Below are 19,367 nucleotides of genomic sequence, written 5' to 3' on the forward strand. Positions count from 1 at the left end.
AACGCAGTGATGAAGCGGAGGTAGGAAGCTTTTCAGTAGGTGCTTAACGATTGCAAGCGTCGGCAGATGAAAGCGACGAACATTCAGGTATCGCCGCTTTGCCAGCATTACGGCTCGAGTTGAACCGGTGCTGATTGGTGCAAAGCAGTAAACTGCTGCTCAATTCAATTGTCTTTCGGAAACCAGAGCAAGCAGTGCCAACATATCAGCAGGAGAATATTTATCGATCGACTTCGATGAACGGTGACACGAAAAGGCAAATAGTCCGCGCTTATTTATCTAAGAAAGGGGAGGCCAGCCAATATTTTGCGATCCGCCTATATTTTTTTTACTTTTAATTCGGTTGTACCACACCAACTGTTTTTGTATTATGATATTTTAGGGCATATTTGGCAGTTATACATAACTTGTATAATCATTTTATATAAACATACTTATGGTATGGTTGGTACGAAAAATAGCAGTTGAAGGAGATTTTACCACAGTTTTATGGGGGGATTTCAACTTTGCCAATATTATCTTTGAGTGCACTTGTATTCGTGCAATGCATTACAGTTGCCGCATGCGCCGTATGTTGGTCACCACTGGTCTAAGATAACCGTAGCTGGAACTTACTAAAACGAACAGTACTATATTTCATATCTCAGGGCGATGACAAAGGAGTCACCAAAGCCGAAAACCGCTCGACCGTCGCCGGGACTCCGACACGTTACGCATCAACGCGTAAAATACTGTCACTTGGTGGCGATCTCAGCCCGCGGTGGTTCCCCGCTTGGTATGCTCGGGAACGAGCGAGGAAGGAACGGTGAGGTATTTCAGCACCCGTTTGCCCTTAACGTCGTACAGTTTTCGGCTGAAGAACAGGTTGCTCTCATCCACCTGGGATTCCCCGGGCAGACTGGGACGGGGTCGTTTTCGGGCAGCGGCGGGGAGGGCGGGGACGACCCGACGTAACTCGCTGGACCGCCACCGGTGGTCGCTGCTGAGCCGAGCTTGGACGCTGCGAAATGAACAAAATTGTTTGTCGTTTATGTGTTTCCAAACTACAAAGCTATCTTAAACGAAAGATCAGTGTCAAAAGCAGGACTGCGGAGTCGTATCAGGACTCGAGTAAGACCACGTCAGCCTTCCCGAGTCCCGAGTTCGACGTGTGCATGAGCAGTACACGATTTTAAAACTGATAAGCCGCAAACTGCAAATTGTAAAGTTATAGAATAGTTTAGTTATTTCCAACCATGTATTGCGGGTGGATGAAATGACATCCCTACGAGTGGATTGCTGAATATCCACCTTATTTTAGTTGCATAAATGGACGGAATACATTCTGTAAAGTCGGATTTCGGAACATGACGAAATCGCACATTTAGCCGGAGTCGGACTCAGGTTTATTTTGTTGGCCGGAGTCGGACTCGGGAATCAGACTGGGGTTATTTTTACCCGACTCCGCAGGTAACATTGTCTTAATGGTTGCCATCGTATTCACAAACACTAAACACGGATCTGTTTATATTATTTAATTGAAAACGAAAACATGGATGCCTACCCGTGCTATCACCATATTCAACGCGCAATAATAAGGAAAGGGCCATCAAGGATATGCTTGTGACTACAAAAAAAGTATTCGGAAAAAGTCAAGTAATTGGGTCTTAGTTACCCGTGCATGATCAAGCGTATTTTTTACTAGGACTGTGAAGTGCAAACCGAAAAAGTACTATTTTTGGCACAACTTCTGGTTATAGCGTTATCACGTAGAGACGACCGACTTATTTAGGCTGCAACGGAGAGATAATGGCGGTAAACAACAGCCGGTATCGATTTGGGCAATTTGAGCGCGGGCAACAGCGACGGTGATTACGATAATCTAGAAGTCGCGGTGGAAGCCGGTCTTTGGCGAGAAAATCTATTTCGACGTCACAATGGACGGGAGGCGAAACAGCGGCTGAAGTGAAGCAGTAGAAGCCAGAAAACGCTTCTCGGGTTAATCAATAACCGAAAGGCGACCGCCAAACCTTTCATGGAATTTGTTACACATCGCTTGCATCACTCGTGGCTTAACGCTTTCAATAGGGACGTGGACCGAGAAAGGCATGAAATATATTTGGACAGATGACGCATACTTTTATCAGTGCTGTACATTATACAACAAAAGTGGTTCTGATTAAGGCGGAATTTTGGAGATTATCAGAATTTATGCGCGTTAAGACATATTTGATACATAAAAATACGACCCAAAACGCATTTGGTATAAAGCCAACGCCGCTGTTTTCGTTAACATGTCGATTTAAAACATAAAAAGTTCATTGAAGATAGGATATTGTAAATCAAATATCTGCGAAAAAACAGCTGTCGCAGCTAACGCTATTTTCAAGAATTTCAATACCGCAGCATTTTGTTCAACAGCAGGTTTTTTACAATTCGACCTTCAGAGAATTCAAAGAAACTCGAATTCGCAGGCGTGCGAACTGTTCGGCCATGCGTCTGCCCTTTCTCACCACGTGATGTCCCCGTTGCCCTGCGCAGTCGGCCCGGCGCATACCAAGCTGAGTAAATGTTAATGCAACAAATCCCCGCCCGATAATGCGATGACTCACGAGTCACGACCCAGGTGCGCCTCGGCTGCACAATGCTGCTGTGAACGATAACGAGCAAAAGTGTCGTTGGCGCACTGCTGCAGAAATGTAGTAGCAATGGCAAACTTCGTAGTCGTACAAACCGCTGCGTAAACGCACCAGCACTGGTATAGCTGAGAAGCAAAAAAAAAAACGCTTTCACGTGACATTTGCGCACTGCTGTTGTTTTCACGTAACATTTGCGATCTGCTGCATAAATGTAGTAGAAATGGCAAAAGTTGTCGCCCAAAACTTATAGTCGCCCAAACCGCTAGTATAGCTGAGAATGAAAAAACTCTTTCACGTGACATTTGCGCACTGCTGCTGTTTTCACGCGACAATCGCGCACTGCTGCAGAAATGTAGTAGCGATGGCAAAAGTTATCGCCCAAACCCCTACGTAAACGAGCCACTGGTATAGCTTAGAAGCAAAAAAAAACTCTTTTACGTGAAATTCGTTTTTTCGTAGGCGCAAGTTAAAATTTGACGACAGTTTTGGAAAATAATTAATTTCCAAAACTGTTTTCACATCTTTCCCCCAACAATAAATCAAAACGATGTAAGGCTAGCACAAACCCTACTCTAATCGAAAAAGTCAAAATTAAAACGACTAGACGTAATAAGAATATCAAAGCCCATACAGAAGTAGATATCATTTTGAACGTTTCGAATAACACTTTATTCAACGTTCAAAATGATTCCTACTTCTGTATGGGCTTTGATATTCTTATAACGTCTTGCTACAACCTCCAACCATTATGCTCCTAAAATGACTAGGATTTGCGTACATTGCGTATGGTTAAACGGCTTGGTAGTAACGAACGGCGAGTATTATCTAAGCAGTGCTTTCCGTATCAACGCCAACGCCAACGCACAACTAGGTGGACCGAGCGACACAAACACACAACTCGCCGCGAAGGCGTAAGAAATGCAGAGCAAACAAAAGGCCCGCGTAGCGTAAAGGGCGTGTATTTTGCAGCCCTCCATTTCCTGCTTTAAACAATTGTTGCACTAGGTAGCGGCCGGGCGGCAAAGTTCTTCCCTCAGTCTTTAACCTGGTAATGCAGGTCGTAAACTATAATTACAACTGCAGGTTCGTTGCAATTAAATGTATGACGACAAGGACACTTCTTTCGATCTTTGTCACCCATGCTTAACGATTTATAGTTCCCAGGCCGATGACAACAACGCTAGATATGCCCTTCTGCCGAGGACAAAGTCCGAGAGTAAATGATGTACGATAGAAGTGCAGGTGAAATGATCCCGATTTCGATTATTATTTTGCCCTAGATATAACACGGCGGACGATTTTCTTGTGTGATTCATTGTAAAGCAAAATATGAATATCAGACTAAACTTGAACAAGATACGCTTAACAAATGACGCATTTAAAACAAAAAATATGTTACGATAAAATAGCTTACATTTGGAAAATATAATTTACACAGTATGAAGCGCAACTCTTCACACAGTGTTAGCGTTAAGTGCAACATAGACAAGTTACCAAACACATTATTGTTCCAAAAAACAGTTATCGACCGTGTAACTCCTTGTAGCGTATTTTACACTACATAACAAAATGAATATATTATGTAAATAAAAAAACAATTGGTTCAATTCTACGTTATATCTTGTACTATTATACGCGTAGTTTTTAGTAAAAGGGGGCACAACTCTTAGCGCTCAATTTACTCCTCAAAAATAAAAACAAATAAAAACACGATTCCTGATAATTATAGCCGCTCCCTGAGGCAAAAGAGGCTAATAATATTCTCCGTGTGGATACTATCTCTCCAATGGTTTTCTACCTCCACGTTGCACTAGTAGTAGACGAGGGCTTTTCAGAGGGGGTCTTATGTTTTGTTTGGAAAAATAAAGCCAGCGCAATAATAGAGCGGCGGACGTAAGTTTTGACCTACTACACCTAATCCAACTAAAGTGAAGTTTTGATTTCATTTGGTAGGTTTTATAAGCAAACATCAATAACGACAGTAAAATATCGGGAACAGTTGAAATAATACCTTGCTACAGTGCTACACCAACCAAAAATTTTAGTACCGCTGTTACGGGCTAAAATTACCGATCACGAGATTAGAGGATTTACACTGCACAGTTGTACACTAACCGGCAGTATTGTGAGTAGGTGAGCACGTGACAGCGATCCTCGACACAGGCGACACTGATCTCATCCTGGTGACGCGACACAAACAACTCATCTTCGTCGCAAGCGGGCGAGGGGGAGGTGGCGCCGGGCATCATACGGGGGTCTTCGGTGTGTTCAGGTCTGTAGCAGAAACGAAATTACAATTAATACGTTTACTGCTAAGCGAACTGTAAATAGAAAAAAGCTATAGAAAAAAACACACAAACTAACACTAAGCCATTTGTCCGATTATCTAAAGTCCCAGTTATTTTAAAATGAGGCTATTTTGACAAAAATACTTCAAATACAATGACTTTTGACTTTTGAATATTTTTCAGCACATTGAATACTATATACAATTTAAATTATTACAATTATGATCAGTCATTTATGTTGTGGTGTTGTTTAAAAAATCCATCAATATTATGCAGGATCGAGACAAAGGATATTAGAAAACACTATAGGCTGTTGCGTGATTTGAACCAACGACATTGTACCTTTACCGAAATTTATAACTCCTTTAGGCCATAAAAATATTTCAGCAAATGTTCTGACGAATGCCAATGCATTTATATGCCAAGGAAAAGTGGCACTTAAATTTGACAAAACATAGCATTTGTTGTACCAAACTCGAAATGCAAGTATAATCCTGTCGATTTCATAGATTTGTAAATAATAAACACATGTAATGAAACTAGATGGATTTCGCAATACGCTAGCATCTCGCTTGCAAGGTTTCGTATGGTTAGGTCCTGTGAATCAACGACCTTGAAACAACAAGGTGACATCGATTTTAAGAGGAGATAACACTGACCTGATTAAGGGTGCGTAAACTTGACCTGGATTAAAACTAGCAAGCTTGGCACACAACAAAAATTCCGGTAACAAGAAAATGGCAACAACAGCGTTAAAATCAATATGGCGATCTTGGAATATCGATCAAAACACAACTTCGGAACATTATCACACAATTTGCGAGAGCTTTTTGCATAACTAGCAAGCTTTGGCGGTAATCGATATTAACTGTATGGTGCAGCGAAGAAATCATCTGAAGGATGCGAGCTGCGTTGACCTGTTCGACCCCAAATGACCCCGAGATGTTTTGCGACAACTGTGACGCTAAACCTGTTTGCCAATCGATTGACGATTCCACAAACCAGGAAAATATTATATCCGTCAATAGAACGTTTGGTTCATGTGAGGTGCAAAATGGAATTAAAAATATTTTAAATTAGTGTGATTATGACTTGTGCAGTGTCAACCAGTTAATTGTTGAAAGTAATAGCTTTATTCTTCCGTGTAGTTATATAACAATGTTCTCTTAATTTAAAGCTTTAAAACATACCGAAATAATGATTTTTTTTAATGCGACAAAATTGGTAAATATCACGTGCGCAAATAGAAGCTAGTGGTGTTAACCTAACCGGAAAATCAACACCGTGTTCAAGCCAAAAATGCCCAACAATGAGAGGCCTGACGTCTTTTTATAGATTTTTTTAAACAACACGCGACTTTTACGAAATTCAATATCGTGACCTGACGTCACAACCGAACTGCACTAATTGAATACCGTAACGAAACATGAGGTTCTTATTTTGGATGGTTTAAATATAAAGTGATGGTAAAACAAATTAAATAAGTGATAAACAATAAATTTTGTAAATTATGTGAAAACCGGACCGGATCAAGATGTTTTAAAACTCAGTCAAACAGATAAACAAAACACAACTTTAAAACAGCGACTTTAATTTCGTTTTTCATAAAAATATACTTCGCAAAGTTATATATTCACCGGTGTCAGGATGACAATGGATCCTTGGAATTACATTTTAAGTAATAAAACAAACAAATGTACCTGCACATATGCACAATATAACGCCATAAGCAAATAAACGATATTGTATAGCGAATTAGGAATCGTTAAAGCTAGGTTTTAAGATGCAAAAAAAAACATTTGCTTTATTCGCCATCCGACCAGCTGCTCACAGAAAGCACTATTAGTTTTAAAAACCTATAGAACCGTTAATTTTCATGGTTGCGCTTAAGTAGACTTCTAAGCAATCATTGATTGGCTTGGTTTTTACATTTATTTCCAAGGGTGCCAATCAAGTAGCGAGCACAACGAATGTACACTAAGACCCATGTATGGTTTTTACATTTCAAATTATTTAAAATGTACTAAAACATGGCATTTAGAATAGAAATACTCTGGCAATATGACCTAAATTAAAATAACATCAACGTCTGAATAAGATGAAAGACGAACTAAAAGCAAATAGTCGCTATAAGGTCGAAATCGGAATATGATCAAACGGATAGAACAAGATCTTGAAACAACATATTACCTACCTACCCCTGACAGCCTAACCTAACCCTGAATTTCAACACTAACTCCACTGATAAGTACAACCTGAACCCAAATTCTAACCCCATCCATTATTATCCACACCAAAACACCTTCTACTGTTTGAGATGGGATTTATGACATTAAGGTATTATTGCGATAAGTTTAGGACTTATTCCGACAGGTTTTGGACGAAGTTCGACCCGTTTGTGTCTTTTTGTCATCGTAGGTATTACTGCGTATTTAATTTAATTTATTGTGTTGGTCTTAATACTATGGTAATATAGGCATTTGAACTTTAGATATTGTTGCTTTATAAGGCTTACTATGTTGTTCCATTTAAAGATGCTAAGCATAGCTAAAAGTTAATAGTGCCAACCAGCAAAAGGTGTGTATAAGCATAATCTATTTAAATTAAATTTGGACCTATATCTCTAACAAGAGACAACAAAGCAAATACATTTTTTGTGAAATTTTGTTTGTCAAGGCTGGCATTTCCCGGGCAATTGATTGTCCAAATTCCAAGGCCTGGCTGGCTGACCCAAAATGTTGGATGTGTAAAGGTCGAGCGACCCAGGTGGCGCAGCGAACCGGGAGTTAGACAATCGTCAAAACCGGGCGTGTGTCAAATGAGGTTATAAGCGCGGTGCTTAAACAAACAGTCCGCTCGCACCTCGCAAAGCGCACGCATATATATATATACGGTCATAAATAATTCAATTACTACACATCGAAGTGTAGTTTGGACACAAGCCACCGCAGCCGATACCATTTCGGCCGATAAAGAAACGACACTTTACAGGTTGAAAACGCAGAAGCAGGCTGGCAGAATCTTTCCAGCCTTCTGGTGACAAGCATTTTGGGCCTAAATTCTTCGTTTTTTTGGTCGCGCCCCTAAATTTAAATGATGTGTTCGCTTAAGGAATGTAACAACCTTGCTATGTTTCGGCGATAAACAAGGCTATTAATAAGTTAATTGGTTAAATAAACTTTTTTTTGTTTTTTTTTAATAAATTTTTTTGCACCAATTTCTTCGGTTTTCTGGCTCATTCTTCGGCCGACATAGTTCCCAAGTCGCCAGCATTCTGCCATACTGCGCAGAAGTTTTAGTTTGCTTTAAAGAAATTGCACTGTATGAAACTGTAAGCGTAAAATTGGACGACAAACAGCCTTGAAATATATTTACCCAAAGGGGAGCCTTTCGAACTTTCAGGCAAATGAGTGATTAGCAGTATTGGTTAGATCTGTTCAAGGGTCGGGTCGGGCGAAACGAAATAGCGTAATTTCCTGAACGAAAGACGTCACAAAGCGCGTCGCCAGACACGAAACGGCGACAGAGAAGCGCAGCACACGACGAAGGTAAAACAAAACTCGCTTTAACTTTGTGCCATCCCACAGCCAGTTAATGAGGGGCAAGGTTTAAAGAAGCTGCCGTGTCTCAACTCTATTCAACTAATTCTTTTTCAGGGGTTCTGTCTCCGGTCAAATTGACAGAACCTTGCTCACCGAGGAAAGGGTTCGCACACGAAGGAGACTTTCCTGGTTCACTATTGGTTTTCCCTTTTTAAAATCCTGTTGTTTAAATAACATGATCAGATTTTTTTTTTTTATTTTTTATTTTTTATTTTTTTTTTATTCAAGCCAAATTTGCTTCAAAGTGCAGGACAGCTATGAATGTTAGGATTAAAACCATCAAATAAATATCTTCGTTACCTCGCGAAATACAAATTGTTACTTTACTTGAATTGTTACTTTAGTTCGCCCTAATAGCTTGCCGTGTTTTCACGCCAAAGCACATTGTGTGTTACAGACCATTTAAGCCGATTATACGATATTGTCTGGCAAAAAAGGAGTGTCTCTTTGAACAACAGCCACAGGCTTTTGATGAAAAAAACTCTACCACACCCCAAAAACCGACGAGGCAACAAATCTAAACAACACAATAACTCGAATAGCACCTGCTATTGAAAAAGTCCACACGGCAAAGATAGAAACTGCTGCAAGTGCGATTAGCTCAAATCCATTACTCCGATAAAACACTAATCCACTGTAAAAGGCCTATATCGATTTACCGCGTTACTCGCGAAGAAGGTCCTCTAACGCCGCGATAACCATCAAACTACAACAATGTATAAACTGCGTTATACGACTTTAAACAAAAGACATAAGTATAAAAAACATTGTGCTGTTATAATACGTGGCCTAACGCTTTGAACGTGTCCTACCTCAGTAGGATCATGAAACACTTATATAGGGTGAACCTTTTCTGGGAAACAAGTTTACATTATCTAAGCAACATCTCGGAAAGTTTAGTTTAAACTTTTATAATGTTTTTTTCCTAAAGAAATATGAGTCGATTTCGTTCAACTTGAAAAGTTAAAAGATAAAGTTTAACTCTACATTCAAAAAAGTGCATTAAAACAGCGGTTCCTTAACTATATATTCCCAGGAAAACGTTGTAATTCCTTGTAATAAGTGTTCAAGGCAGTCCACATATTTTAAAAGTGGTGGCGAAATGACATATCTCACCTGTAGTACCAGAGCAGGCTCATCGTCATGTCTCCCCCGTGTGGTTTCTCCCACAGGCCAGTGACCTTGGCCACGTAGGGCGCCTCGTCCTCTCCCCCAGCGCACAGGAAGACGCAGTCCCGCACCATGACCACGGCCGCCACCTGTCCATCGTCGTCATAGCGCGTCATGGCCGGGTAGCAGCGCCGACGCACGTACTTGCCACTCTCCTGCGTGCACAGAAACAGGTTTCGGTCGGGTCGCTTGGGAGGCGATTTACAGGCGATTCGCTTTTTACAGTGTGAAGCTAGACCATTTAACTTGGAAATGGTTCTATAATTCGATCAGGAACTTTGTATGAGGTATAAACCTTCAAACCGCGTTTGACGCTACGCCACATATATAGAATTACATATTTTGTGTCATACATTTAGCGCATATTTAGCAATTGTCTGGACAATTTAGCAATTGTCTGGACAATTTAGCAATTGTCTGAACGTTCGGCCGTTTCTCTTGATTGCAGCGCGTTATAAAAATACACAAATATACCAGACACAGACAGGGTTAATAATAATTGCTGCAAGACCACGGCTAATTTATAGGATTCACCGATACTAATTAGTCACGCAGGAATGAAAAGCCATGTCGGTAAAATAGGCACAGCAAAACGAAAAAAATGTTTCGGGGGAAAAATAGGAAGAAAACTCTATTACAGAAAACCACCAAATCAAACGTCGATAAAAAAGGCGGTCGAAAACTTGAAACTGATTAGGGCGTCTCAGGATTACACTATTTTGATCACAGTTGCACCCGTAAGGTTACTTTTAACTGAGTGCCATAGCACTCTTTACACGTGAAAGGCGCGCCTTGGCTTACACAATCACTGCCACGCCCGACTGTAGTTCAGTGCTTTTGCTGCCAAGACCTATATATACGTTGCACCAGCGGGATGAAATCACCAGGCTTACTTGGCTTTGTGTCGACATTATTCAGTCGCAATAGTTTGTGGCAATAGTTCTTTCAGGAGCGTGCTCGGGATAGATACCGAAACCATTTCGTGGCATCTTGGGAATTTCCAAAACAATAACAACCAAGTCCATTAATGCATTACTGTCTCACCCAGATCGACCAGCTACAAAGGGCATAATCAACAATTTCGGACAAAAAAGTAATCTAACGATTAGGTAAGTGGTAAGAAAGGTCAAATTCATCACATTTTCGACCAAATAAGTGCCACAAGCCCGGTATAGTGTGTGTAGTGTTTGACTACATATTAGACATTACAGAAACAAACAGAGTTTGCTGATTTGGCTCTTTTATTGCTAAAGATTTTCGCGGTTTACACGTATCACACTTTCGCCTAGTTTTACCTAAATAAAAGTTAGGAACAAAATGAGTCCCAATTAACCGTAGTTTGGTGCCGACATTTGACACTTTTCCATTAAGATGGCAACGACAACACCTTAACCGACTGTTTGGTGATTATTTTTTACATTATACAGGATGTCCTATACTCGTTGCAAAGCGCGTGTCTGGCCGCGACCCGACCGTTTATTTGCTTTGTTAGGTTAAATGGAAACAGTTCTCCGGTCGCTGCTTCCGCGCTGTGACGTCACAAAACGCTGGTGAAGAGAAACGAGAAGCAACGAGCAATCGTTCGCGCGCCTCATTGAAACCGCTCGTGTTTCCATATTTGAAAACACAACAGAATGAAAGAACGGTGCGAAATGGCGAAGCCAACTCGATACCTATTTACGGAGTTAAGGTGCGCAACTGGGTTGGTTTCCTAAAATACCCGCACACACATAAGCGTGGTGACACAATACACCCGACTGGGGGTTGTTTGCATAATGGTCAAGGTAAAACAGCATAGTGAAAGCAACAACATCATAAACACACAAAATAGCTTTTGGTTTTTGACTTTAACAAAAAACTTTGGTTAAAAAGCCCAAAAATTAGGACGGATAGAAAACTAGCAGCGCAATTTCTACTGACTCACATGATTTTTGTTTGTGCATAGCGCACTAAGGTCAATAAACTAAATTTGCGCTCATTACAGCTGGGTTGAGTTCGTATAAAGGCACGAACCACACAAAATCGATCTTGCTTCAATTACTGCAAATTGCGCCAAATTCAATTGGGTTTCGCGGAATTGCCCGCAGGACAATTGTGCGATTCATAGAGCCGCTCAGAAACGATGCTCGGCATGCAAACACAGGTTGTCACAGCAGCGACCCACTTCTGGGTAAGCCGCAGGAAGACGGTTATTTTTATTTGCGGATATCTGCGCAACACACACATCCACCGTTCATCGTTGCGGGCTCGAAATTCTGACGAGTGCAGACTGCAGAGCTCTGGACTTGCGGCAACTGCGGATCGGACTTAAAAAGCAATTACGATCGCCTTGTTTCGAGGATTAGGGCCCCAAGGCGAATTGCGCAGAGGTCGTTTGATGGAACCGCGTTGCCATCCGCAGTGCAGTTCACACAAGTGCGCCTGCGCGCATCGACGAATGGGAAGTGCCGAGCGAGCGGCCGTATGTTTCTAATTAGCGCTAAGCGTTGGAAAACTGCGCACACAATGCTAATCGCGCCTTACAAAGCTTTGCCCCTGCAGCCGCCCACGCGATAGGGGCTTACACCAAGGTTTGTCAGTTATGACGAAAAGCGACGTTGAACGATCACCGATGTTTTTTGCGCCACGGTATACTCTACAAGGAACTTGGGGTTTATTAAGCAGGATGCCGATTAGTCTGCGAAGGAAAATTTGCTCTTTACTAGATAATTTGTTTCACAAAAGCGAAACTTCGTGTCGTTGGTGTGTATTATAAAAATATACAATATATTATTATAAACTTTGTGTGGTTAACCCCTTCTAAAACTAGGATTTTTCAGAGAATTCGATGAGTCATAAAAGTCCAAAGAGGTCACTAAACGCCATCCACACCTAAAGTGTGTTAATTAAAAAATACAGATATATGGAAGTGATAATCTTGATGAATGTATTATTTTACTCAGCTATAATATGGAGTGCATTTAATTCCATTTTATATTTTAACAAAAATCGTGGTAATTGCGAACTATACAGTATACCACATCTAGCAATACTGTCAGTAAGATTATTTGAAAACGGCGTTAAACTAGAGGCATTTAACAACACTGCGTTGGATAAGGCTTATTCCAGTGCTTCTTGTGGTCGCTGTGGCCAAAGTCTGCGACAAACGTGAGTCGCGCCTGTTCAATAGATGAAGCATCCCATGTGCAATACACGGGATTTTGGCCTATGATGAATGCGGGAAGATATATGTCAACACGCGAAGAGGGTTATTAACCATAGTGTTTATTTGAACAACGTTCGTGACGGCCAATTACTGGTTTTCGCTGGCAGGCGGCCGCGGCGTGTTCCTTAGCTTGCCTCAATAGAAAACTGTGGTGGTTCTGTGACGAGAAACTATCGCCCAATTTTTGTTATTACTTTTGGCTTCCATGTTGGAACTTAAAATCCGCCACCTGACTCTTAAACGGATTAGCCAAACCACACAAAATAGAAACAGGTTTTCAAAAATAATCTTTCGTTTTGATGCCTGAGATATCGATTTATAGGTGTGCACCGATTCGTTAACCCCTTTTTTGTAAGCCGACCACGCGACAATCGTATCGCTTGGATTTACCCCGCGATTCCAAATCCGGCTTCGGAAACTAAACCAGGGGAAAGTGACCCTTTGACGACTGGAAATTACACCTTGTGGAGAATACGACAACAACACGCAGTTGCCGCATTGCACGCGAACGAGCGCCTGACCAGAAGTGCAATTATATCGGAAGCTGCTTGTTTACCCATATGCATCGTTCAAGGTTTGGGCTCGTTATTGAGTCGGCAAGCATTTATGCCTTTGCCGAAATCGCGGCCACTAAAATACTTAACGATGGTCGCTGCGTAAAAAAACTTTCTTAGTATAGATTCGTGGCCATCTTAGTTTAAGGTAATTTTTATGATTGCAACAGCGTCAAGCTAATTTTAGAACAGTTTGACAGTGTTTGTATTAGTGAGTCGTCCTCTGTTTGCCAGAACAAATAAAGCTCTCAAAAAAAGAAGATTTCATTCCCGATGGAAAAACGTTGACTATATGAGACCATTACGTAGGTGAAATGCTTCTAACACAGGTATCCACGCTATAAAGAATTGCACCAAGGGAACTGACCACATATCGTTTTGATTTTATATCCCTTTTTATATTAACAGAGCAAAATCCACAAGGGCGCACGCGCTAATCCTTCCACTTTTTTTCATAGCATAAAATGAATCGGTTTTTACACGTTTTCTAAGTGGTTGAACCTTTATGACTGTCCCAACTTTACGCTAACATGGATGCATTTTGTGTAATATTTGCACTTTTAGTGAACCTGATACATCGTGAGGAAAAATGGCTTATTCTAGATTAAGAGTTTTTCCAACTGTGAAAAACCTTAGTTCTTCGAACTGCAAATCTGACGTGCTTTTTTTTAGATTTGACTTTTATTAGAGTAAAGAAATTTTTACTCGTTGTATGTTATGCTATTTGTACTGACAGTCCATTATAAAGCAGAACGTAACATAAAAGAACACTCATCGGTAAATCAAGCTGCTTGTAAAACAATATATAGGTTGCAGTTAAATGCGCGCGCGGTTCATCATGCCTATTTTATAATTTATACCAAACAATGCAGAGGCCTGTTCGGTTGGCAAAATTACGCTCAATCTCAATAGGTTGCGTTTTCACTCTTCTCACATAATTCAAATTAATAGGTATATGGTTTACTGATTACAGTCTTAATTTAGACAAGCCTTGCCAAAAAAAGTGTTTAAAATAATAAAAGCTAAAGAGAGAACATCTTTTGGTATTGCGTCGAAGTCCTTAATTCCTTTCCACGATGAAGGCATAGGAATTAGGCCGGATGCTACTTGGCCAGTATAGCTTATCGAAGACGCCTCGTTCACAGCAGATATAGTGCAGCGCAACTAGGACAATACGACCGACGACCGTATAACGGCTTTGCACTCACCACGCTATACACCATCCCGAAGTAGGGCTTTCCCGCCCACTTCCAGCCATTGTTGGAGTCCTCCGTCACGTTAAAGGTCTGTGGTTGGTCGGCCACCAACAATGGGTCGAGCAGGGGTCGGTTTTCGTCCGAGTCGCTTCGGGTCAGCTTCATTTTGGCGATCTTGGCCTTCTGCCGTCGCTGGGCCGCGTCGAGCGCACGACGTTGCTGCAAGCAGGTGGCGAGTATAAATTCGTAGACCGAAGCAATGAATTTATAATTTAGTACAGCGTGGTCCAACTGCAGGCCCGCGGGCCAAAGTTGGCTCGCGAGTTCAGCTTTTTTGGCCCGCGAACTGATAGTCAGCTTTGGTTCAATCTGGAAATATCACTTTTAATCTTTGTTTATTAATTTTTTGTGTTGAAATTATTTCATAACTACCGTAACTGAACAAAGATATACATTCCATAAAGTTAGTATATATGCCATAGACTATGTATAATTTGCCAGCAATAAGCCTAAGAATCGCAATTGGCCCGCAAGATAAAAAAAAAACTTGTTTTTGGCCCGCGATGACAAGAAGTTGGACCACCCTGTTTTAGTACAAGCAGCTGTTGGCCGGGAGATCCATATGATCCTTTAAAACACATCTAAACGCATATATATTACTTAAACAAGCGAAAGAGAAGCGCAATGGAAATTAATTATTTTTAATCCGTGAGTTTTGGCAAGATATAGCAATTAATGTATAAGTTTTTGTTTTATGGCATACGACAAAAAGCAGGGTGTAAGTGGAGCGCATTAGGTGTCTACCTCAACGATTAAAGCAAATTACGCGATCCTACGACCCAACTTAATTTCATTTTCGCTATTGAAGGTAGCGTTATTTGAGTTATATGGCTCACTTTTTAGGGTAAACGATCTTTAATCGTTGGTCCATATCGCGTGATAACAACTTTTAAAGAACAGTACTGTTTGATTTTGCAGTAACTTTTCACACCAAAAAAGTATTTGCAACAAAATGTAATAAGATGCCACATTCATCTATTTTATATTGTATACACTGTACTGAGTAGGAAACTTTTTATTGGTTGAGGAACCTCAAGACTAGTTGGGATTTGGTAAAACTGCAAAACATTTATTACATAAACTAAGTGGGTTGGGGCAAAGTTGGTATTTACTTTGTAAAATTTTCACCAGAAATAAACATTTTTGTCAATTTTGACAAAAATACTTATTTGAGAAACAAGAACAACTAAAAATGCTATAGCTTATGTTTGTGACAAAAACAGTTATAATGAAAAAAGATTATAATTTAAAAACACTTGTTAAAAGTAAACATTATATTGTTTAATTTATTAAAAACGGTTTGATCAAGGAGTTAGCAGCTGGCAAACCTAAAGAAAGAGAGAGGAAAACTACGAAATAATTATTGAAACTAAAGGATTTGACTACATGACATTGCACACTTTGTTATGGGTGATCCATTATATTGTCCTTTACTTTGCTTATGGCACACCGCAAAGACCAACTTGAACATTTTGTAGGGAAATGCAAGCCAATAAAGTAACGCCGCGGCTGCTCCCCGGCGAGAGACCACGACTTAAGCTTCGCGATTGGTTGGTGCGATCGCTTGCAAAGCCGGAAACGGGACAGCTACACCATACTACACATGATTCATCTCCGCGATAAACCGATGGCTTTTCAAAACGCTGGTGCGCGAAAGCGCTACGCAGCAGATCGACGCCGTGCAGCCCACTTTGCACTTCTGCTTAAAATAACGCGCGGCCCAGAACCCGCAATAATCAGAGCAGTTTGGCAACCAGCCTGCCATTCGTTGCGAACGATAATAGTTTAGGCAGTGTTAAGCCGTACATTGTCTGTTTAGCACTGCCTAAACTATTATCGTAAACACTAAAGTGATTTTTTGCTTAAATGATGACATTCTCGCGTTACCAAAAAAATGCCAGTAATTGACGAAACTACGTTTCAACTAAACTTTGTCGTGAGACGTATGACATTAAGAATCGACAATGGGCGACACGTCGTGCTGCTGCGTAACCACTAACAGTATGGCAGAATGCTGGCGACTTGGCCACTATGTCGGCCGAAGAATCAGCCCAAAAACAAGAAATTCGTGCAAAAAAAATTTGAGTAAAAAAATATGAAATCAACGTGGCACGAAAACAAGAACATTCCTTAGGCGAACAGATCATTTAAGTTTAGGGGCGCAACCAAATACCTAAGAATTTTCGCCAAAAATGCTTGTCACCAGAAGGCTGGCAAGATTCTGCCAGCCTGACCACTAACAAGTAATACCTCGGCTTCGAAGCCTTTGTACTCGTTGGAGTCGTGCGGCGGGACGGCCTTGTTGCGCAGGTTGATGTGCTGGCGATTGCAACTGTGGCGCACGTCGCGATGGACGTCGTCCACATCTGGCGACGAGCAGGCGTACTCTGCAACAAAAGCGTTTGGTGAGTCCCCCAGGGCCCTGGTCGGCGTGATCGCGTCTCGGTGGCGAACCGAAAGCAAAGCGCGCGTACCTGGTGACGGGCAGTCGGCCCCTTTGTTTGTCCTTTGTCCGTGAACGTTTGGCTTGGATACAACGGCGTAAACGGCTCGGTTGCCGAAGCCCTTGTGCGTCTGCCTCAGCAGGATGGATGCATCGCGCCCGACGCTGCCGACTGGCCTGACGTTTCCGCGTACTTTTCCAACAGCAGCACTGGTGATTCCAGGCTTCGCCGGTCTCGGCACTGAAACCGTACAAGTCATCAGGGGCCTTATTCCCTGTCCATGCCTAGCCATACGAGCGGGAAGCAAATGTTTGGTCGTACTTGGGACTTTCGTTTCACCCATTTTTAGGTTCAGCGGCTCATCTTGTCCTTGTTGACCGGCGGCTTGGAAAGTAGAAGTGGGTCGGTCCACGTTGACGTTAACCGAAGACAACTTGTGAAAAAGTAAATTGTTCGGACGCAAATCGATCTTCATATTGCGGGAAGCGCCTGTCGACCCGCGCCGTGAATCATTAGCCACCGGTGGGTGCCAAATGTTTCGGCTGTCTTGTCTGCTGGTTTTGCCCAAGCCGAAGCAGCTCATTAGATCTGGCGAAGCCTGGAGCGTCACCAAGGACAGGTTTCCAACCTCGCCGCTTGCAGTGGAGCCTTGATTGGTTTGAAGAGAAACCGGCAATAGAAGAATGGAATTTGCATGCTGCACTGCTACGTTGTCATGGGGTTTCATCACCTTGGGCTGGATTTGCCTTGGCTTGATCAGAGGTGCAACTGAGGCTGTCAACTTTTTTGAATGCACTTTTGACTTTCCCAATGGTGCAATCGGTTTGGAAGGCTGGAAGGCACAACCACCACTGCAACCATTACTGGGCAGTTTTTGCTTTTTGCATGTTGATGTACCAGGTTGGCGACTTCCTGCTGTTTCACTTATGGTTCTCTTAAAGCACTTTTTATTGTGACCACTACTGCATTCGCCATACATCAACTCATCCGAAGAAGATGCCTTTCTAGTAGATCTGCAATATGATAATAAATGGCATTGGGTACATAGCTTTATTAATACAAAATATGGTTGCTTACTTTTTTGTTGCTTTGGTGTCATCTTCTATTTGTATGTTCCACAGGCATTGTGCAGTTAAACTTGCTGCTCTTCTACTCCTTCTAGCCACTTCCACAGGCTTTTTGTCAGCAACACTCATAACAACTATCAAAAGAAATGTTACAAATAAACAAGATGCTTTTTCATCAATCACTAAAATAACCTACAAACATTAATTTTATTGTTACTGTTTTCCTAAAAGTTAGAATTATAAAGAAACTTTCAAAGTATATATATGAAAAGCTGTGTTTACAAAGTGATTATTTTATAAATTTCAGTATTATGAGCTACACTTGATATTTTGCTAAACAAATCAAGTAGGGTAAAACAAATTTAAAAGAATATCTACTTACCAATTTAATTTGCTTTTTTTTAGGAAGAAATCTATAGCAAATGTTAATCTTCTTTCACCCAGTTTAAATCGCTATCTGAAAAGGGGCCAGATTTCCTAATTTTACAAAAAACACTTTAACAGCAGTCTAGAAAGCATAATCAGCGCGTTAGCTAAAGCTTGCACTTCCCGCTTGTTAACTTCAAAATTAAGTAACTCTGTGCGCTTCAGTGTGGGTGTACTCCTACGAGAGAAAGGGCGCTAGGAAGTCGTATAAGGCTAGAAATTTCCGCAATTGTACGACGGACAATACTGCCTTCTTAGTCACGCAATAATCGAAGTCGACGGCAGACCCTGGAAGGAGCTGGAAAGATTCTACAGTGTAGATGTGTAGATTTTACACAAATAAAACCATTTTATCCGCGCAACCGGCCTGACCGCCAGTTACCTTCTTCCTTTGTTGGCTGACGGTTTTTTATTCCTGCCGCATAGATTCACGAAACCTTTTTACGGGTGAGATTTCCACGGGATCTAAAAATGGTTATTAATTTTGGTCTTGGTATTCCAAATCCAGACTACCCGGAAGTCAATAACAAGAGAAGTAAACCGTCAAGAAAATATTCAATAACTTCAATCGATTAAACAAAGTTAGAGTCACGTTTTAGAAACTCATCAAAACGTAAGTTTACTGAAATACATGTTGTACATAACTACAAATAGTCAAGATCAGAAGGTTTTAATTTAACAGTAATACACTGTATATTGTTCATTGTATCGCCGCACACGTTAGTTTTAACCAAATT

The 19,367-nt window shown here is 41.2% G+C and overlaps 1 protein-coding gene across 3 annotated transcripts; it reads right to left on the bottom strand.

Annotated features, from left to right (window-relative positions):
• Positions 1–322: 322 nt before the first annotated feature.
• Positions 323–18,714, bottom strand: LOC146167941 (uncharacterized). Of its 3 annotated transcripts, XM_083384333.1 has the most exons (8): positions 18,587–18,714; positions 18,215–18,338; positions 17,168–18,150; positions 16,944–17,080; positions 14,646–14,852; positions 9,625–9,833; positions 4,734–4,892; positions 323–1,000 (listed from the first exon to the last, which is right to left on the bottom strand). In XM_083384333.1, the coding sequence occupies exons 2-8, from the start codon at positions 18,331–18,333 to the stop codon at positions 751–753; spliced, it is 2,064 nt and encodes a 687-aa protein (XP_083240459.1). In that variant the 5' UTR covers positions 18,334–18,338; positions 18,587–18,714; the 3' UTR covers positions 323–750. The 3 variants fall into 3 exon arrangements, with proteins under 3 accessions (XP_083240459.1, XP_083240443.1, XP_083240451.1); XM_083384317.1 differs by having other exon boundaries at positions 16,944–18,150; XM_083384325.1 differs by lacking the exon at positions 18,587–18,714 and having other exon boundaries at positions 16,944–18,150; positions 18,215–18,382.
• Positions 18,715–19,367: the final 653 nt, after the last annotated feature.

Source organism: Ascidiella aspersa, chromosome 1 (genome assembly GCF_963924565.1).
Source record: "Ascidiella aspersa chromosome 1, kaAscAspe10.2, whole genome shotgun sequence".
Taxonomy (NCBI): domain Eukaryota; kingdom Metazoa; phylum Chordata; class Ascidiacea; order Phlebobranchia; family Ascidiidae; genus Ascidiella; species Ascidiella aspersa.